The sequence below is a fragment of the Fusarium verticillioides genome, genomic scaffold, assembly GCF_000149555.1.
Source record: "Fusarium verticillioides 7600 supercont3.30 genomic scaffold, whole genome shotgun sequence".
NCBI lineage: Eukaryota > Fungi > Ascomycota > Sordariomycetes > Hypocreales > Nectriaceae > Fusarium > Fusarium verticillioides.
Genome location: NW_017387871.1, coordinates 1 through 18,646, shown reverse-complemented (window position 1 = coordinate 18,646; position 18,646 = coordinate 1). Strand labels below are relative to the sequence as shown.

Here is an 18,646-nt window from a genome sequence, read left to right as displayed (position 1 = left end):
AGTGATATTTGATGAGTGCATGATATGATTATCCTAGGCTTCTCAGAAACTAGCCTGGCATTCTTGCCAGAAATTATACATCTTTTGTTCCATGACGTGTTCACACCAGATAAACTTCCTCAACCCCATCTCCACTAGCTCCCAGTCCCGGTCGTAGCCAGCCGAGTAGAAGCACCAATAACGTTGCACCAACGCTGCCGCTTGTTCTTTATGGAATTGACTCTTTGTGAGGCCTCCGGCCACATACATCAACCACAATGTGATGTCTGGCGCAAGCTTCCACGGCGACATTTGTCTTGTGAAGTCTGTCATACAATCAAGGATCTCGGTGACACATTTCTCGGGCGCAAAGTACCCTCCCCAGACACCTTCAGAGAGTCGATATGTACAGAGATAAGCTGCAAAGAGGCATGCTCTGTAAATCAGGGCTTCTTCGCTCTGAGAACCATCTCTTCTTGTTCCACTAAGAAGATCCACGAGTCGAATCTGCAACTCAGCTTGGCTGTTGCATAGTGGGTAACCCTCATCATCGAAGTCCTCCATCAAGGATACTGGATTAGCTATAGTATCCTCGTGAGCATTATCAACAAGGTCGATTGACGCTCCTGTCCCTTGGCGCATCATGTCCACGATGCAACATAGCGCGTTAAGATCCTCGAATACAGCAGATACCTCCGCTGACCACACATGGCTATGCGGATTAAATCCTTGAGGCAAAGTAAAATAGCTGCGATACGTCTCATCCTCCCGTAGGCACGCAAATATCTCGCGATTGTCGAACTTCAACAGTCGGGGTGCACCAGTTGCAAGGGAGCAGATGATGTCCTGCCAGAACAGAGCTCGCTGAACTTGGGTAACAAGCGAGACACCATATTGCCTGGCCAAGATATCAGATTGGGATATGATCGCTTGGAGTCCACGCATATGTGTAGCAGCACAGGCATTACCAGGATATGTATCGCGAACTCGGTACTCGTAGCTGATAACCATGAGAATGGCTGTTATGGTATGTAGTATTGTTGAGTCACCGCCAAAATGGGACAACTCTCGATTGAGAGAATTCAGAACCTGACTGCGGTGGTGCATCGTTTCGTAGTTAGGCTGGAAGTTATTGGCTGCTAAAGCTAGAAGGAGAGATAGTGCATGGAACAAAGACTTGTGAATCAGCAAGGGCGCCAGACCATCTCCATTGCACAAGCCTTGGAGCACAACGTAATGTGCCTGTCGGTCAATTCGAAACAACGGTTCCCCAGCTGTCTTGGCTAATGCTTTGGATACAGATTAGCGGTTATATTCGGCATGAGACTTAGGAGGATCCTGGGTCCTACGGTGTCTCACTAGCTGTCGCAGTCGCTCAGGACTCTCGCACAGAGTGTCAAACGGATCGAGGAGATTGGGGGAAACTCGAGACAAAGAATTGGCGCAAATGCTGTTCAGCCACGTATGTTGAGCTGTAAGAATAATTCCAGGTCTAATTGTCGCAACACCCTTCACCTGCACATCAGAAATGTTGAGATTTATGTTCTCATCAGTTTCAAGTGTGTTCTCTCGCTCTTGACTGGTGTTTTCGCGGGTTTTCTCGAGCCTGATTGCATCATGTTGAGTTACTTGTCGATGCTGACAGCCTCGCTCGCGGTCGGGATGCAAGCACAAGAACTCCGACATGACCTCGAATACACATGAGCTCGGTTATATAATTTCGTGTTTCATATTCATATATAGCGTGGTTTAATAGACAAGGCATATAGGTATGATAGAAAGTGATAAGGCTGAATAAGAGAGCGAGGTCCAGTCAAGTGGGGTTTCATGTAAGATGGCTGACTAATTGCCGGGCTGAATCCGAAGTCCTACTCATAGGTATGGGGTAAGTAAAGAGCCTATTTCTGTAATTGACATTTTTATCTTAATTATATAACTAAATTAAGGAATATAATTCTCTATATATTTAAATATATTTTTTAATATATACCTTGCTTCTATATTATATCAAGCTTAACTAATATCTAATCTACTATATTTATATAAGCAGCTGATTAAAAGCTAATTAGTTTATATCTTAGTCGCAGACAGGTATGCTTGTACGTGACTAACTGCCGAGGTGTCTTGATAAATGACTCCTCGGCTTTGTTAAATATGTCATTATTACCTGCGCTAAATAATAATTATTGCTTGACCCAAGTCATGGTATTGACTTGATAGATACTATGTTTAAATAAGATTCAGTTTCAGCACATAAGCTGATACATCAAGATCTCTCTCCCTAACCCATGCAATATCTTATTGCTTTACATATCCCTAAAGCCATGTCTCGCTTGCTCGCGCCTCTTGTCGAGTTTAGAAGCGCAAGCTTTTTCATATCCATTCTGTTTGCTAGTGTGAGTAAGACCTTCTCAAACATCCACATACCGCTTTGCACAGATGTCCCAGCTAACGTGAGTCGGTGACCGCTAGCTGCTACTGTATCTCGTCGGGAAGATAATATACAATGTCTTCTTCCATCCCCTTCGCAAATTTCCGGGACCTATACTATGGTCCATGACACAGATACCCTTCTCCTTGGCCTGGACCTCCGGCGCTGGACACAAGAAGATATACGACCTGCACCAAATCTATGGCGACATCGTCCGAGTTGCACCGAACGAACTTAGTTTCGGCTATCCCGAAGCTTGGGAAGACGTTATGGGCCATCGCAAGCGTGGGCAGGCCGAAAATGGCAAGGATCCTGACTTTTGGAGAGGCAACGACATTTACACCCTGGTGGGATCGGATCGTGAGAGGCACAGCAGACTCCGAAAGATTCTGTCCCATGGGTTTTCCGCGCAGGCAATGATGGAGCAACAACCAGTCTTCCAACGTTACGTGAACACAATGATGAAGAAAATGAGGGAAGCTTCGTCGGGAGGTCAACCTGTCGAGATGACACAGTGGCTCAACTGGGCTACTTTTGACATGGCGGGAGATCTCATCTTTGGCGAGTCCTTCGGTTGTCTGGAAAAGGCACAGTACCACCCGTGGGTGAAACTTCTCTACAAACACATCGATGGTTTCGCTATTTCTACTGCTCTGATTCGATATCCCTTTGCCGACACTATCATCAAGCTTATGACACCCAAACATGTCGCGAAAGACATAAAAGCTCACAGTGACTTTACCAAGGCACAGGTTGGAAAGCGTATGGCGTATGAGAATCCTCGGCCGGACTTTATGGAGTCTATGATAAGAGCTTACGAGAAAGGTGTACGTTAACGTCTTTCCAAGGAACACTAATAGTCACACTGACAGCCGTATATAGCAAGTCAATCATGCAGAGCTCCTTGCCAATGCCCACAACCTGATCATTGGCGGCTCGGAGACAACTGCGACAACCCTGGCCGGCACTATATACCTATTGGCGACGCATAGACCGATCCTGACGAAACTATATGCAGAACTAAAGGAACGCTTCCAGACCGAGGAGGAAATTGAATTTCTCAGCGTGCAGAGGCTCGAGTACATGTTTGCAGTCTTGCACGAGGGGCTCCGTATCTATCCAGCAGTGCCAGCCGCGATTCCCCGCAAGACAAGCGAAGCGGCCATGATTGGCAACCACTATGTCCCAGCCAATGTAAGTAAATTACTCCCGGTTTCATGTGCAATCTACAGTTGTTCACACACGGATTAGACTATAGTTTCTATTTGGCCATGGCCTATGTTTCACAACCCCAAGTTCTTCAAAGATGCTGAGTCCTTTGTACCCGAGAGGTGGCTTGGGGATCCCAAGTATGAAGATGATAAGAGAGTTGCTGTGCAGCCCTTTTCAGTTGGACCTCGTAACTGCATTGGTAAAAAGTAAGTCCCTCTACCCGGAGATCTTTATTGCATAGTGTTAATCTACTTTAGTCTGGCCTACGCCGAGATGCGTTTGATTCTGGCTAAATTGATATGGAAATTTGACATCGATATTGATCCCCGGAGCGAGGGATGGCTTGAAAAGAATACTGCCTTCCTGCTGTGGGAAAAGCCAGATCTGTGGGTTCGCCTTACTCCGCGATCTGATCTCTAGATTGATAGGTGGGCCAACTGTCGACCTTGAGATTGTGGTTGGAAGTAGTATAAGAAGAGGCCGAGGCTATGAAGTCTGTAGATAAGTTGTCAGTGGTTGGGTGAGATTGTCAGAGTGTGTCGATCTTAGATAGGCCCGAGGTTGTATTTGAATAGTATAGTCAATTTGCATGGTCCTTTCGTTAGCGGATCTGTGAAACTGACATAACCGACGCCTGATGGTTGCACGCCGCGGTTTACCTTAAGGGTGCGAAGTCAGTTTACTATCCCGCGATGAAATGAATAAACATGTAACTTTGAGATCAAGCCTACCTACCCCCCATTGAAATGTGAGGGGCTTGCCTTAATTGAAGCCCTCAATCGCGTGTGAAAGGTCGTCTTCTACTACAATGACTTTCGTTGTATTGGAATTGTCCAAGAATCTAGCAACAATGAGGAGTGCACGCGGACTATGACTTTAATGTTAAAATAAATACTCTATGGCATGTATGATCATATATAAGTGATATTATTAACTATTTCCGTTACAAATTGATTATGCATGTAAACAATAGTATACTATAACTGTGGGATAAGAGCGATACAAGCTTGTGGTGTAATTCAAACCAGACTCAATAGCTGGCTTGATGGGTGGGATACTATATGGTCTGATGTATCCATCTTGCCCTCTTGATCTCTATCACAACTTTAGCGCGTTTAGTGCCTTCGTCTTCGACCCATATGCCTTGACAAGTTGGCGAATGGCCAAATCAAACATGACATCCTCAGTGCCCCCGGGAATCCTCGCAGCCGGCACCTCTCTATAGATCTTTTCCACCAGCTCCCCCTGTCTCTCCATTCACAATGTAGAACTTGCCGCAGGGACTCTTCTCAGCTGTGGTAGTAATGTTGGCCACGTCGCTGCCAGCGTCAGGCTCAGTGATAGCAATGCAGATCCTCTTGTTCCCCCTTATCAAGTCCGGAAGCAATCTCTCCTGCAACTCGGCGCTACCATATGTAATAATTGGGGGCATACCGTAGGCCATACCAGTTGACAAGGAAGAGGCTGGACCGCCAATACCAATTCTGCGCATTTCAGTGATGTAGATGGAAAAGTGCATGTAATCGAACTGTTCGATTTTGAGACCTCCTGCAAGCTCAGTGATACCAAGCCTCTTTAGCATATCGATTGGCAGTGGAGCAGGCAAATTTGGGATGAGCATGTTGTGTTTGGAGAAGGTTTTAAAGACGTGATCAGGGACGCTTCCCTCAGTCTCCCATTGTAGCGCATGCGGTGCCAAGTACTCTGAGATGAAGTCGCGGCATGCTTCCTGCCATTTCCTGTGGGATTCGTTGTAGTAAGGCGATGGAAGACCTGCAAGCCATGGAGGTTCAGAGAATGGTACTGTTGATGGCGCGGAGCTCATGGCGGCGTAATTGGCCTCGAATGAAAAGAAAGGATCAGACACCCAACTACTGATACAAGAAGTATTCGAAGCCGACTTAGAAGCTTCCGTACGTCAGGAAATAGAAACACAATGGTAATTCTCACAGTAGATGAAGGGTATCGGGGTGCGTGATATCAGATTGAACCGGTAAGGGCCATGGCCTTGGTTACCGAGGCCCGACACCCAACGTCCAAGAACGAGGATGTAAGTAGACAATCAATCTTGGTAGGCACAACTAAAAGAAGATAATGTCACGGTTTCACTCGGGTTAAGCACCGTCAGTTCATTGCCATCTTTCCAATATACCCTTTTCTTCTCTAATTGTCCAAATCACTACGCTACGCTACTGAAACCCCCGCCACATTACAACCCGGAGAAGCATTTAATAGCAATTGTACAGCAGATAATTGCTGATCAAGGCGTCGGAAACAGCATCGAGATGGCATCTAGTAGCATAAAGGCTGTACGATCCTTTAGTTCTGCTGCTACATTAAGAGCACGACTTGGCATCAGCAGCAAGACCACCATGCAAGCCGTAGTCATTGAGGGTGACCAAGCCCGACTCGACCGTGCCCGGACAATCCCAAAACAATCAGATGACATGCTTCTCATCCGACCAGTATCCGTCGCTCTAAATCCCACAGACTGGAGACACATTCGGGGCCGTAGAGCAAAAGACGGTTGTAACGTGGGCTGTGATTACGCTGGTATCGTCGAGTCAGTCGGATCAGCCGTCACCAAGAAATGGAAGCCCGGTGATAGGATATTTGGCGTCGCTCATGGAGCAAATCTTGTCAATCCTGATGACGGAGCCTTTGCCGAGGTCATCTCTGTCATTGGAGATCTCCAGATGAGAATGCCCGACTCACTAAGTTTTCAACAAGCTGCGACTTTGGGTCTGGGAACAGGAACTGTCGGGCAAGGCCTGTTTCAGAAAAGTCTCAAGCTGAGGCTACCCAGTGTAACAGAATCAGATGTAGTCAGGCATGATGAGCCTGTTTTGATCTATGGGGGCGGTTCTGCGACTGGAGCATTGGGGATACAATTCGCAAAAGAGTGAGTCTTCAATCCGTGCCAATACTTCACATTAGAGCTTTAATGACCAATTTCAACATGATAGAGCTGGATACACTGTCGTCACCGTATGCACGCCAGATCACTTCGACTACACCAAGAGCCTAGGCGCACATTTCGTCGTCGACTATAAAGATCCCGATGCAGGTCGCAAGATCAGAAAATATACAAAGAACAAGCTGCGGCTCGCATGGGATACTATCAGCATACCAGACTCGGCGCGCATCTGTGCTGGAGCTCTTACCAGTACCTCATCAGAAAGCCCTGTATATGGCAGTCTTCTGCCGACTAAAAGTCCACGCGCAGACGTGACCTCGATCGCGACGGTGTTTCATACAACGTTTGGCCGGACTTTCGATTTCGGAGGACAGCATATGCCAGCTAGCAAGGAAGACTATGAGTTCGGAAAGTCATTTTATGGTCTTGCTGAACAGTTGATAGCGCAGGTTCGTTGTGCTCTATTGTTTGAGAAATGGCTCATACTGACGAGGTCTGCTACCTAGGGTCGAATTCAACCACATCCGGGCCGCGTTGGAGAGGGCGGTTTAAGAGGCGTGATAGGCGGCTTGGTAGAACTAGAAGCCGGAAAGGTACAGGGTGAGAAGCTCGTCTACAATGTGGGGGATACGCTTTGAAGGAGCCTCTCTTAGAGATCATTTTGTAGATAATGCAGACAAAACGAACACTGGGGCATTAAGCTGGATAGGTGCACACATTGGATGTAGTGATTATTACGTATGGAACTTTACATGAAACTAAAGATTTCTAGTGTGGCTATCAGGGGCTTCATTGTCTCCTCGCTTGCCCATGTTCCTCCTAAATATAATTCCATACCTCAAAAGCTTGTGCATGCCGCAACACGGTTGGCGAAAGCCCTCTTTACCACAGCAGAAGTAGGTGCAAACCGCTGAAAAGCGTGCGGAACACCTTGATAAATGTGAAGCTCAGTAGTAATACCGGCCTCGATGAACCGTTGAGCATAAGCAACATCCTTTCGGAGAAACATGTCGAGCCCACCGCAATCCAGGTACAGAGGAGCAAGACCCTCGAAAGCCTCAAGACGCGCTGGTGCAGCGATTGGCGGCACTTTATCGGCTTTGTAAATATCTCCCAAGTATGACATCCAGCCCGTCAAGACATCTTGGTGCCCAAAGATCGCGAGGCCGCCAGTGAGGTCCTTGTCGGTACGGTCATCAAGCATAGGATAGACAAGAATCTGTTTGGCTAGGGGAGGAGATAACTCTCTGTCCCTGGCGAGGATGGCGATGGCTGCAGCGAGGCCACCACCTGCGCTTTCACCCATGATAGCGATACGATTCGGGTCAAGGCCGAGTGAAGCAGCATTTGTTTGGACGTGTAGCAAAGCAGACCAGCAGTCCTCCAGCGGTACGGGAAACGGGTGTTCGGGAGCGAGTCAACTGAAAGCATGGGGACACCCGTGGCAGAGACATAGGCTGCCAGTGTTGAGGAATAGTCACTCGCACTGGAGCCCGTGTACCCCCTCCATGAACATGCACGATGCCAGGTCCGTGCTGTTTACCAAGACTGTCTTTTTGTCGGAAGTGCAGAATCTTTACTTTGAACCCGTCCGAGGCTTCAGCATCATGGAGCAGCATTTCGACGTTGTCGAGCAGTTGCTGTTGACCACCTGGGCCCCGGATGAAATCCTCAATTTGTTTTCTTCTACTTTCCACGTCACCAACCGGGAAGACGTGTTTCTGCGCTTCAATCTTGGAAGCACCTAGTTCATAGAACTCGGGGTCATAATGAAGACGAGACATGACGAATGAGGCGTTTTTTGAATTATGCTTTGGCTGTCTCTGAGCTTCTCGCTGGCGGCAGATCAAATCAACCAAAATATTCTTTTGTAGAGCAGATACAAGTTTCTGCCAAATGCTGGGTCTGAGCCACATTGATGAGCTCAGCGGGTCCTCCCAGGCAGGCATCACAGCTGGTTACAAATCCTCGCTAGTCGTGCGGCATGGGTGTTGATAGCCTCGGGCACCCTCACAAGATGATGGGTCAGAGTACCCTCGGACGGAGACAAAGACATGAAATTACGCTGCAACTGGTCAAGATTTCGACAAGGGATGACAGTAAGTTTCAAAAAATTAATGGAAGATAACCGTCGAGCTCTTTTTTCTGAAGCCTCAAGGTCACTCTCTAATCTTTCTTGTGACATTTAATTGTTAAAGCCTTTACCTTACGACCCGGAGTTCCGAGTTTTTTGAGCCATATACTATATAATATGAATCTGCGATACGATGGACAGGTGGTGGTCGTTACTGGGGCTGGCTCTGGGCTGGGTAAAGCCTATGCCAAGTTCTTTGCCACCAGAGGCGCCAGTGTGGTCGTGAACGACCTTGGAACGTCTGTAAGAGGCGACGCTCAGGGTTCCAAGGTAAGATTGAAGTTCTCCCTCTTGAGAAGTTCTGTTGCTAATCGACATATGACACAGACCGCAGATGTAGTTGGGGATGGTGGCAAAGCGGTGGCGGATCACCACTCATTCGAAGACGGAGCCGCTATAGTTGAAACGGCAATTTCATCCTTCGGTCGTATCGATGTTCTCATCAACAACGCTGGAATCTTGCGTGATGTGAGCTTCAAAAACATGACAGATGCCGACTGGGACTCGGTTCAGAACATTCATATGAGAGGTGCGTACAAGACGACACAGGCCGCATGGGTTCATTTCCGCAAACAAAAGTTTGGCAGAGTCATTTTGACCTCATCTGCTGCTGGTCTGTATGGCAACTTTGGGCAGTGTAACTATGCTGCGGCCAAGTCCGGCTTGATCGGCCTCGGCGAGACTCCAGCCAAGGAGGGACTGAAATACAACATCTTGACAAATATCGTGGCTCCGGTCGCCGCTAGTCGCATGACAGCCACGGTGATGCCACCGGATCTACTTCAGCATCTTACACCATACTGCGTAGTGCCGCTGGTTGCACTCCTAACTCACCACAGCAACACATCCGAGAATGGTTCCATTTTCGAGGTCGGTGCAGGACATGTTTCAAAGATCCGATGGGAAAGGTCGAAAGGATGCATTCTTAGGTGTGATGAGACCTTGACTCCTGGCGCTGTTCTTGAGAAATGGAACGAGATTGACGACTTTACAATTCCTGACTATCCTTCCACCACTGCCAACTTGGTTGAACTCCTCAAGCATTCACAAAAGCTTCCACCTAATACACAATAGGAGGATTTGCGATTTGATGGAAGAGTTGCCGTCGTCACTGGTGGAGGCGCTGGGTAGGCTTCACTACCTCACTATCCACAATAAGCAAATACTGACTACAATGTGTTCTCTGGCAGACTCGGTAGAGCATATTGCATCGGACTAGCCAAGCTTGGGGCCTCTGTTGTCGTAAATGATTGGAAGGATCCTCACAGAGTTGTGAACGAAATCATGTCGTTTGGAGGAGTGGCTGTCCCAGACAATCACTCGGTAGAAGACGGTGATGCTGTCATCGATACAGCGATCCGTGCTTTTGGAAGAATCGACATATTGATCAACAACGCGGGCATCCTACGAGATAAAGCGTTCCAGAATATGACCGACAAGATGTGGGACGACGTGAACAATGTTCATCTCCGTGCGACCTACAAGTGCGCCCGAGCAGCATACCCCTTCATGGTGAAGCAGAAGTACGGCCGAATTGTGAACACAACGAGTACGAGTGCAACCTACGGGAATTATGGACAGGCAAACTATGCTGCAGCAGTATGTTGATCCTTTTCACATTTCGCCATTTTGAGCAGATGCTTACGAAGGACTAGAAAACAGCAATTGTAGGCTTTTCCAGAGCCCTGGCTATCTAAGGTCAAAAGAACAATATTGTAGTGAATTGCTACTCACCATCAGCCGGTACCGACCTTACAAAGGGAGTTCTCCCCGAGGAGGTAGTCAGATCTCGCAAGCCAGAATATGTAGCGGCGATCGTGCTGCTTCTCTCATCAGATAAGGTTCCCGGTGACGCTAGAGGCAAGATATTCGAGGCTGGCTGTGGCTGGCACGCAGTGACGAGATATCAGCGATCAGATGGCTACGACTTCCCAGTTGACAGGCCTCTTACGCCGGAACTTGTGCTTGAGAAGTGGAGCGAAATTGTTTCATTCACCCCTGGCAAGGCATCCACACCTACCGATGCTGGGGATACTCGCCGGCGTATCATGGCAAACGTTGCTAGATTCGGGAAGGCCTCGCCGGACAACCAGAAGTGGCTCGATGCTATCAGAATGGCAAAGAAAGCGAAGCCTCAGCTGACTGAGATGAGCTTTACTGACAGAGATATCATTCTGTACAACATTTCCATCGGCGCCAGCGTATCTCAGCTACCCTGGGTATTCGAAAAGCATCCTGGCTTCGAGGTCATCCCTTCTTACGGTGTGATTCCAGGCACAACCGCAACTAGACCATTCCATCTGAAGGATCTGGTGCCCAACTTCTCATACAAGAAGCTTTTACATGGGGAGCACTATCTTAAGATCCACAAGTACCCCATTCCCACTGCGGGGACCTTTGTATCAGAGAGCAAACTCATTGACATTCTGGATAAGGGTAAAGCTGCGGTAGCTATTATAGGCACCACGACTCGTGCGGTTGTTGTATGGTTTTATCCTGATACTCTGGGAAAACCCCTTGAAGAAATTGGGAGTGTCTTTGGAGATGCAGATATGGTTGCTCTGGTTCCTCAGCGAGATGGGTCAAAGTCGGACAGCGGAAATAATTTTGAGTGAGAGGCTGGAAAGCTCTTCAGTTGGTGGATTGGACTGTTGTATTGTCTTCACTCCTTTGAAGGACGTATTCCTGCAAATTAGAGCAACTATAGTTAAAAAAGACCTTTCGCCTTTGAATTAAATCTAGTTTATAACCTACTTTGTATGTTTGCCAAAAACTGGCGTCACTCAACATCTCAAGGTATTGTAAGTCAGCATGAGAACAATCGATATGTTAATGACTCAGAGCGATGAACTCGCAGCCAAGACCGCATAAATTATAAGACACTGAATACGCTAAAGATTGCAGTATACTGCATATCGGCCAACACTGTTGGAGCGGGGAAGACATCACTACCGAGGTGGTAGAATGTGCAACGTTGTGACATGATGGCTGCAAAATTCGTGCCTAGTGGCTTGAATAGCACCTCTACCAGTACTCACTGCCGAGGTCTTCATACAATATTGTCTATGTCCTAGCGTTTTATGTACTGTAATTCTGACTGCAATATAGAAAGATTTGTGTATGAACCTTATAAGAATCTGTAGTCCTCGGAAAAGGGTTGACAGTGAAATAACCGAGGGCACTCTTAAAAGTGGATTTGGAACTATGTTGCAGCGCCTGTTGACCATCAACCAGTCTTATAACAAGGTAAACGACTTGCTGGCCTCAATTTGCATATCCCTAATTCAAAAGAAAGGGAAAGCCACTCACGTTGTAAGCTGTTTGTAACACAGGCCAAGTGCATATTCGTACATTCAAACGCAAGCCCATTATGAGCCCATCCACAGAGTCCAATGGTATCGCTGCAGGTACAGTTTCTCAAATCAAACAACGCTACAAGAAGGAACACGATAAGAGGCTCCGCAGTGATGGCCTCAGCCAGTTTACCGACTTGTACAGCGTTCCAAAATTCCAGCACTTCAAGCAGGATCCCTGGGCAGACCAATCAACATATGACAAGTTACCCCGCGCGAAAAACGGAGACAGTTGCGATTTTGCAATAGTCGGTACTGGCATCGGCGCCCTGCTCTTCGCAGCGAGACTGGTGGAGACTGGGGTTAAGCCCGAGAGTCTTCAGTTCATCGACACAGCAGCAGGCTGGGGTGGTACTTGGTACTGGAATCGCTACCCTGGCCTCATGTGCGACGTGGAAAGTTACATCTACATGCCTCTTCTCGAGGAGACGGGATACATCCCTAAGAATAAGTACTCAACTGGAAAAGAGATTCGCGAGCACCTTGAGCGGATAGCTTCCAAATACGGCTTGACTGGTCGAGTTTGGTTTCGAACTCGAATGGACGAATGTGTCTGGGATGATGACAAAAAGGAGTGGGCTATGAAACTTGCGGAACTGGTTCACGATGGCAAGGAGCGCGAAGCTGTCACTGTGACATCTCGGTTCGTCATTTTGACTACAGGCCTCATGCTAGTTCCGCAAGTTCCCCGGATCAAAGGCATCGAAAACTTCACGGGAGAATGTTTCCACCCTGCTCGATGGGACTACAACAGTACCGGGGGGACCCCAGACGATCCATCAATGGTACGACTGAAAGACAAGAAAGTCGGACTCATCGGCACTGGTGCTTCAGCCATTCAGATCTTGCCCGAGTTGACCAAGTGGTCCAAGGAGGTCTACGTCTTCCAACGGACGCCCTCTGCTGTCGCCGCTAGATATAATCGCCAGACAGACGAAAGCCTGTTCAAGACCGAAGTCGCCAACAAACGTGGCTGGTGGGAGGCGAGATGTCTGAACTACTGCGCCCATCTGAACAACCATAATCCGAAACCACCGGTCGATCTCGTCAACGATAGCTGGACAAATATGCCATCTTACAGTGCGATATCAGGCTCGCCTGCCCACGACCCCAAGACACCACAAGAGATGCAGGAATACTACGCCTATTTGGAGGAGCTCGACCTCAAGAGGCAAAGCAAGATACGTGGGCGTATTGATGACTTGGTCAAAGACTCAGAAGTCGCTGCCAAGTTGAAGCCATGGTATTCCGGCTGGTGCAAGCGACCGTGCTTCCACGACGAATATCTCGACGCATTCAACAATCCCCGTGTGCATCTCGTTGACACTGATGGATGTGGCGTCCAGGAGATCACAGAAACCGGGGTTGTGGTTAAAGAAGAATACTTCGACATAGATGTACTCGTGCTAAGCACTGGTTACAAGAGTCCTTTCCTCTACAGTCCACCAGGCCGAGTCGGCATCAAGGTCTTCGGCCGCAACAGGGTCGATCTGGACGCCAAATGGAGTTCGGGCGTGACGACATTACATGGTATGATGAGCCACGATTTCCCAAACATGTTCTGGCCTGGCTTCATCCAGGGCGGCGGGAATCCCAACTACACGTTCATCGCCGACCAAGCCGCCAAGCAGTTTGCTTACATCGTGGCCACTGGCGCCAAAGAGGCTAAGAACAATGTCTCCCACGACAGCCGCTACGAGTACAACTTCACCATCGAGGCAACCGCCGATGCTGAGGAGGAATGGGCGCAGAAGATTGTGAGCCAGGCCCACATGTTTGAGGCATCTGCTGGCTGCACGCCCAGTTACATCAACGCCGAGGGGGAGTTTGAGGGTGTGAAGGACCCAAAGAAGCTTGCTCGAATGGCGCGTATGTCGATCTGGGGTAAAGGACAGGAGGACTACAATAACATTCTGCGAGATTGGCGAGAAAGCGGTAGTCACCAAGGTGTTGACATCAACCCAGTGTAGTGTTAGTGCCATCAGTGCTTGATTCATGTTTCCTGTTCTATATCGCAATACCTAAGTCCGAGACAGCTGCTTCTCCTGCATAGTCAGCGTGCCACGAATTCATCAAAGTGGCCTTCATCCCTGCGTGGCTTCCAGCATGAAGTTGGGAATTCCTTACAAACGTGCGTTAATACGTAGAGGGCTGAAAGAACCACTGAGCATAAAGTATGATTGGTAATGTTCAAAGCCATACGTATACCAAAGTCCGGCTAGATGTTCTCTCTCTAGCATGTCTCTATTTTTTTCTTTCTTCTACTTCTAAGCTGTTTGGAATGTACCTTGGTCCGAGGGATCTAAGTATGCTAACCGTAGGGATCTATGGGATATGCTCAAGAGCTACCTCGGGACAAGTGTTAAAGCTCCTTCAACTATGTAAGGCTTTGTATATGTATAACACTCATTCTTCTGTTGTCGTTACCTAAAAGCTCTGTTACTTTCATTGCATATCGAGCAATATTACTATAGCTCTATAAAGCAAGTCCCTGAATAAACTTCTGCCAGCATGGCTTTTGCAGGAAAGGTCATAGCAATCACTGGAGGTGCACAGGGCATCGGCTTAGCAACGGCAAGGCTGGTTGCGAGCAGGGGCGCCTCCACTAGCATACTCGACAACAATCCAACAACAATTGAGTCTGTGGAGAAGGAGTTTATTGCAAACAAATGGCCGATTCACACATTTACTGCAGATATTCGTCAAGCTGACCAGGTTGATGCTTGGATCGAGAGTGCCGTGAAGAGATTCGGCCGTCTCGATGGTGCGGTCAACGCTGCTGGAACAGTCGGGAAGTTTCATGGCCAGAAGCCAATAGCGCTTCTAGATGACGACGATTGGAACCTCGTTATGGGTATCAACGTCAACGGTGCGATACTCTCCGGCTACGGCCAATCCTCCACTACGCAACTAGGCTGACAAGTAAATAAAACAGGAATGATGCACTCCCTGCGTGCCGAATTGCGGCATATGCAGTCAGGCGGAAGCATAGTGAACATCGCTTCAAACTTGGGTTCGAAAGGCGCTCCAGGTTGTGCGCCATATGCAACATCCAAGCACGCCGTTATCGGACTGACTATGAGTGCCGCCCATGATTACGGATCTCATGGTATAAGGATCAACGTCGTGTCGCCAGGTGGGACTCATGGGCCGTTGATGAAGAGCGTGGTTGGTGACATGCCTCCTCCACCTCCCTCTGTCTTGGGAAAGTACGGACAGCCTGAAGAGGTCGCTTTGCAGATTGCGTGGCTTCTGGGGCCTGAGAGCACTCATAGCTCGGGCAGTATTTTCCGGGTTGATGGCGGGGAGTTTTGTTAGGGTTGTACTTTACTTTACAATAGAATTCAAACCCCTTACCTAGTTACATCGTTATAAACAGAGACGACTTTCAACACTACAACTAACAGCCTAATTCCAACTGTTAAACAAACCTACAATTACTTTGGAGAATGTACTGAAAATGCAAGTCAGCAGTAGTTAAAGTGCTAGCCTTACCAGATTAGGCAGCCCGGCATGGTATATTCCGAAAAGGCGATTCGAGCCTTCGTCAGATGTCACTTTATTCCGTTAGATCTCGTATTGCTTACAGCGCACAAGCTGTAGTTATACCAGGGTTCATGTATTGTATTGATAGCAAAATATCTCTACGCCCATCAGCAGCTTCTGAATCCAGCGAAGGCCGCTGACATTGATGTACTGCACTGAGTAGCATCGCATTAAATGAAGGCCGCTGATTTCAGCATAGTAATCAGGCATCTAGATGAGTCGTGGCATGGTCATATGGAGAACGGAGATCACTTTCTTCGCTAATGGTCCAGTTATTATTGGTTCATATTGAACCATTTGCAAAAGCATACGTTCAAGCGGTGTATAAATACTTACTGTCGTTGTCGGTAGAAACGAAAATAAAAAACCAAGCCTCGCGACTCATCAATCAGCATGAAGATCACCACCTTCCTTACTTCCGCTCTCGCTGGCGCCGTCGCTGCCCGCGATAGCGTCTACCTCGTAAACTCCTACAAGGGTAGTGAGATTTCTAGCGGCATAGCATATTATGCCGATGGACATTCTGCAACCGGAGGATCCCGTCCTGATGACTATGTTGACGTCGTTCATGGAAGCAACATCATCTGGGAAGGTCGAACGGTGAAGGGTAGGTTATCTTGAGTCTGTAGGATGTCAAGAGTAGAAATTGACTGGATTTAGGCACTTTCAGCAGTGGTGTGTCCTTTACATCAAGCATTTTTGCAGATGCAGGCGGTAAGCAGGGAAATGCTTGGGCTGGTACGGGAACGAACGGGTTTCACATATACAACTTGTAACGACCAGCTAATTCGCACTAAAGTAAGCAAATAAATAAGGTTTAAGAGACCTTAAAAAGGTTAAGTTAAATTAGTTAAGTTAAAGCTAATTTATATTAGCTTTATATTAAATAAAGGAAATAAAGCTAAAATATATATAATTAGGTAGATCTAATTTAAGGTTTTTTTAATATATCCCTTAAATAATTCTTAATTAATTATAATTAAGTATTATATAAATAAGTACTTAGGAATTAATATCTTTATTCCTTTAGCTTAAAACCTGATTTTACTTAAATAATAAATAAAAAGTTATAGCTAGTATATAAAAAAAACTATAATATACTTAAAAGCTAAAGGAATTGCTATAAATTGCTACTAATTATATTACTAAGTAGATCTTAAACTTAAGGCACTTAAGCTATAATTATTATTTATTATATCTTTTTATAAGATATAAATCTTTTCCTTTTTTTTTTTCTTATATATTATAATATAATTATAATAGTTAGTTTTACTTACTAGCTTTATACTTTACCTTTCTTTTTTAATTAAAGCTATTATTAGCTTTAATTTTTTATTTCTATATACTAATACTTTAAATTAGCCTTTTTCTTTTACTAATTATACTGCTAGCCTTAGTACTGCCTTTAAGGACTATTATCTTTAAATACCTAATATCCTTAAGGTATATAAAGTAAGTCTTATTATTTTATATCTTTTCTCTCTTTTTTACTTAATTAAACTTATATTTAATATTTTACTCTTTACTTTAAAATACCTAAGCTGCTTATTAAGTATATACTACTATAGCCTATACTGCTAGGGTAGCTTTAAAATATCTCCTTGCTAGTAATAATACTAATAATAATAATAATAATAATAATAATAATAAAGATAACTTTATTTCCTTTTTTTTTAAGGAGATTAAATTTTCTAATAATAATCTAATTACTTTTATTTTTATGCCTTTTTACTAATAAATCCTTATATCTAGAGTATCCCTTACTTTAAATAATATCTTAAATACTTCTTATTATAGATTTAAGGTTATAACTTTTAAGTTATATAAAAGTAGTAATATTTACTATATTATAAAGAACCTTTCTTTTAGTTAGAAGTCTATTAAGTATTCTCTTTTTTCTTATAAGGGATATATATTAAGCTTCTTTATAAAAAAGAGCTTTTTAAAGTAATACTTAACTTACTATAATTTTAATAAGTATAAGAAATATTAAATCTTTAAGTACTTTTATAAGTAAGTATATATTTATTTTTTTATTATTTTTCTTATTTTAATTAGTTAACTAACTTATAGTTATAATAAAGCCTTTTTAATAGTTAATTATATAGTTAATCTTACTATTAAGGTTAAGGTTAAGGGAAAAGATCTTAACTATAGAGATTTTAAGTATCTTATAGCTATATATATTTTAATTTAATTATACTTTTATAGCTAACTTATCTTTATAATAAGAACTTTATTATATTAAGTATATAGTTAGGGAATTAATTAATACCTTATATATTAAGTCTTAATATAATAAAGGCTTTTATTACTTTACTTTTTTAGCTTTTTTATATACTAGATATATCTTTAGTTTAAAGCCTTAGCTTTTTTACTTTATATCTTAAGAATTATATAAGGAGATAAACTTAGCTATTTTTTAGCCTAGCCTTTCTATAGTAACTTTTATATAAGTTAAGCTTAAGTATAATAAGGCTTATAAAGCTATAAAGAGATAGGCTTTTACTTTATAAGCTAATAGTAAGACTATTATTTTAGATAGTAATAAAAAAGAGTAATTAGTTACTTTAGTTTATTAATTAAGTATAATTTTTATATAGTTACTTTATATTAGGCTAATTTAGTAATTTGCTTTAGGGATTTAAAATAAGATTAAGTATCTAGGCTATTTACTATTAGTAAGCGGATTTAGTTAAATAAAATTAATTATAATTTTAATATAATTATACTTTTAAACTGTTTTTTTTTTATTAGTATTTTATTATAATATATTTAATAGTAATTAGAAGTATTTAAATTGCTATTTTATAAGTGCTTTAGTTAAACTATTAATAGGTATTTTACTAGTCTTAAGGTATATTATAATAAATAACTTTTTTTTAAACTCCTATTTAAGCTATATATTTTATATATCTATATATTATAACTAAGTAGTAATTCTTATATTACTTATTACTAAATAGATTATTTATTAATTATTATAGTAAATATCTTATAAAGTCTTAGGATTAAATTAAAGATCTTTAAAGAGGTATTTTATTTTTATTATCTTTTTAGTAGCTTATTTAAGG

The 18,646-nt window shown here is 44.3% G+C and overlaps 10 protein-coding genes across 10 annotated transcripts; 6 read left to right on the top strand and 4 right to left on the bottom strand.

Moving 5' to 3' along the window:
• Positions 1-42: 42 nt before the first annotated feature.
• Positions 43-1,665, bottom strand: FVEG_17739 (hypothetical protein; the record flags this gene model as incomplete). The annotated part of the gene is made up of 2 exons (XM_018906965.1): positions 43-1,268; positions 1,329-1,665. The coding sequence occupies 2 exons, from the start codon at positions 1,663-1,665 to the stop codon at positions 43-45; spliced, it is 1,563 nt and encodes a 520-aa protein (XP_018762487.1).
• An 870-nt stretch (positions 1,666-2,535) lies between these two features.
• Positions 2,536-4,042, top strand: FVEG_14125 (hypothetical protein; the record flags this gene model as incomplete). Its single annotated transcript, XM_018903457.1, has 4 exons — positions 2,536-3,237; positions 3,293-3,604; positions 3,662-3,828; positions 3,880-4,042. 4 exons carry the CDS (start codon positions 2,536-2,538, stop codon positions 4,040-4,042), a joined length of 1,344 nt encoding a protein of 447 aa, XP_018762486.1.
• A 799-nt stretch (positions 4,043-4,841) lies between these two features.
• On the bottom strand, positions 4,842-5,447 carry FVEG_14124 (hypothetical protein; the record flags this gene model as incomplete). The annotated part of the gene is made up of 1 exon (XM_018903456.1): positions 4,842-5,447. One exon carries the CDS (start codon positions 5,445-5,447, stop codon positions 4,842-4,844), a length of 606 nt encoding a protein of 201 aa, XP_018762485.1.
• A 460-nt stretch (positions 5,448-5,907) lies between these two features.
• On the top strand, positions 5,908-7,177 carry FVEG_14123 (hypothetical protein; the record flags this gene model as incomplete). Its single annotated transcript, XM_018903455.1, has 3 exons — positions 5,908-6,524; positions 6,589-6,988; positions 7,046-7,177. 3 exons carry the CDS (start codon positions 5,908-5,910, stop codon positions 7,175-7,177), a joined length of 1,149 nt encoding a protein of 382 aa, XP_018762484.1.
• Positions 7,178-7,377: 200 nt separating this feature from the next.
• On the bottom strand, positions 7,378-7,845 carry FVEG_14122 (hypothetical protein; the record flags this gene model as incomplete). Its single annotated transcript, XM_018903454.1, has 1 exon — positions 7,378-7,845. One exon carries the CDS (start codon positions 7,843-7,845, stop codon positions 7,378-7,380), a length of 468 nt encoding a protein of 155 aa, XP_018762483.1.
• A 19-nt stretch (positions 7,846-7,864) lies between these two features.
• FVEG_17738 (hypothetical protein) lies at positions 7,865-8,323 on the bottom strand (the record flags this gene model as incomplete). The annotated part of the gene is made up of 1 exon (XM_018906964.1): positions 7,865-8,323. The coding sequence occupies one exon, from the start codon at positions 8,321-8,323 to the stop codon at positions 7,865-7,867; it is 459 nt and encodes a 152-aa protein (XP_018762482.1).
• Positions 8,324-8,790: 467 nt separating this feature from the next.
• FVEG_14121 (peroxisomal multifunctional beta-oxidation protein) lies at positions 8,791-11,288 on the top strand (the record flags this gene model as incomplete). Its single annotated transcript, XM_018903453.1, has 5 exons — positions 8,791-8,943; positions 9,001-9,699; positions 9,748-9,800; positions 9,864-10,272; positions 10,380-11,288. The coding sequence occupies 5 exons, from the start codon at positions 8,791-8,793 to the stop codon at positions 11,286-11,288; spliced, it is 2,223 nt and encodes a 740-aa protein (XP_018762481.1).
• A 755-nt stretch (positions 11,289-12,043) lies between these two features.
• FVEG_14120 (hypothetical protein) lies at positions 12,044-13,996 on the top strand (the record flags this gene model as incomplete). Its single annotated transcript, XM_018903452.1, has 1 exon — positions 12,044-13,996. The coding sequence occupies one exon, from the start codon at positions 12,044-12,046 to the stop codon at positions 13,994-13,996; it is 1,953 nt and encodes a 650-aa protein (XP_018762480.1).
• A 541-nt stretch (positions 13,997-14,537) lies between these two features.
• Positions 14,538-15,344, top strand: FVEG_17737 (hypothetical protein; the record flags this gene model as incomplete). Its single annotated transcript, XM_018906963.1, has 2 exons — positions 14,538-14,895; positions 14,962-15,344. The coding sequence occupies 2 exons, from the start codon at positions 14,538-14,540 to the stop codon at positions 15,342-15,344; spliced, it is 741 nt and encodes a 246-aa protein (XP_018762479.1).
• A 621-nt stretch (positions 15,345-15,965) lies between these two features.
• Positions 15,966-16,348, top strand: FVEG_14117 (hypothetical protein; the record flags this gene model as incomplete). The annotated part of the gene is made up of 2 exons (XM_018903451.1): positions 15,966-16,179; positions 16,233-16,348. The coding sequence occupies 2 exons, from the start codon at positions 15,966-15,968 to the stop codon at positions 16,346-16,348; spliced, it is 330 nt and encodes a 109-aa protein (XP_018762478.1).
• Positions 16,349-18,646: the final 2,298 nt, after the last annotated feature.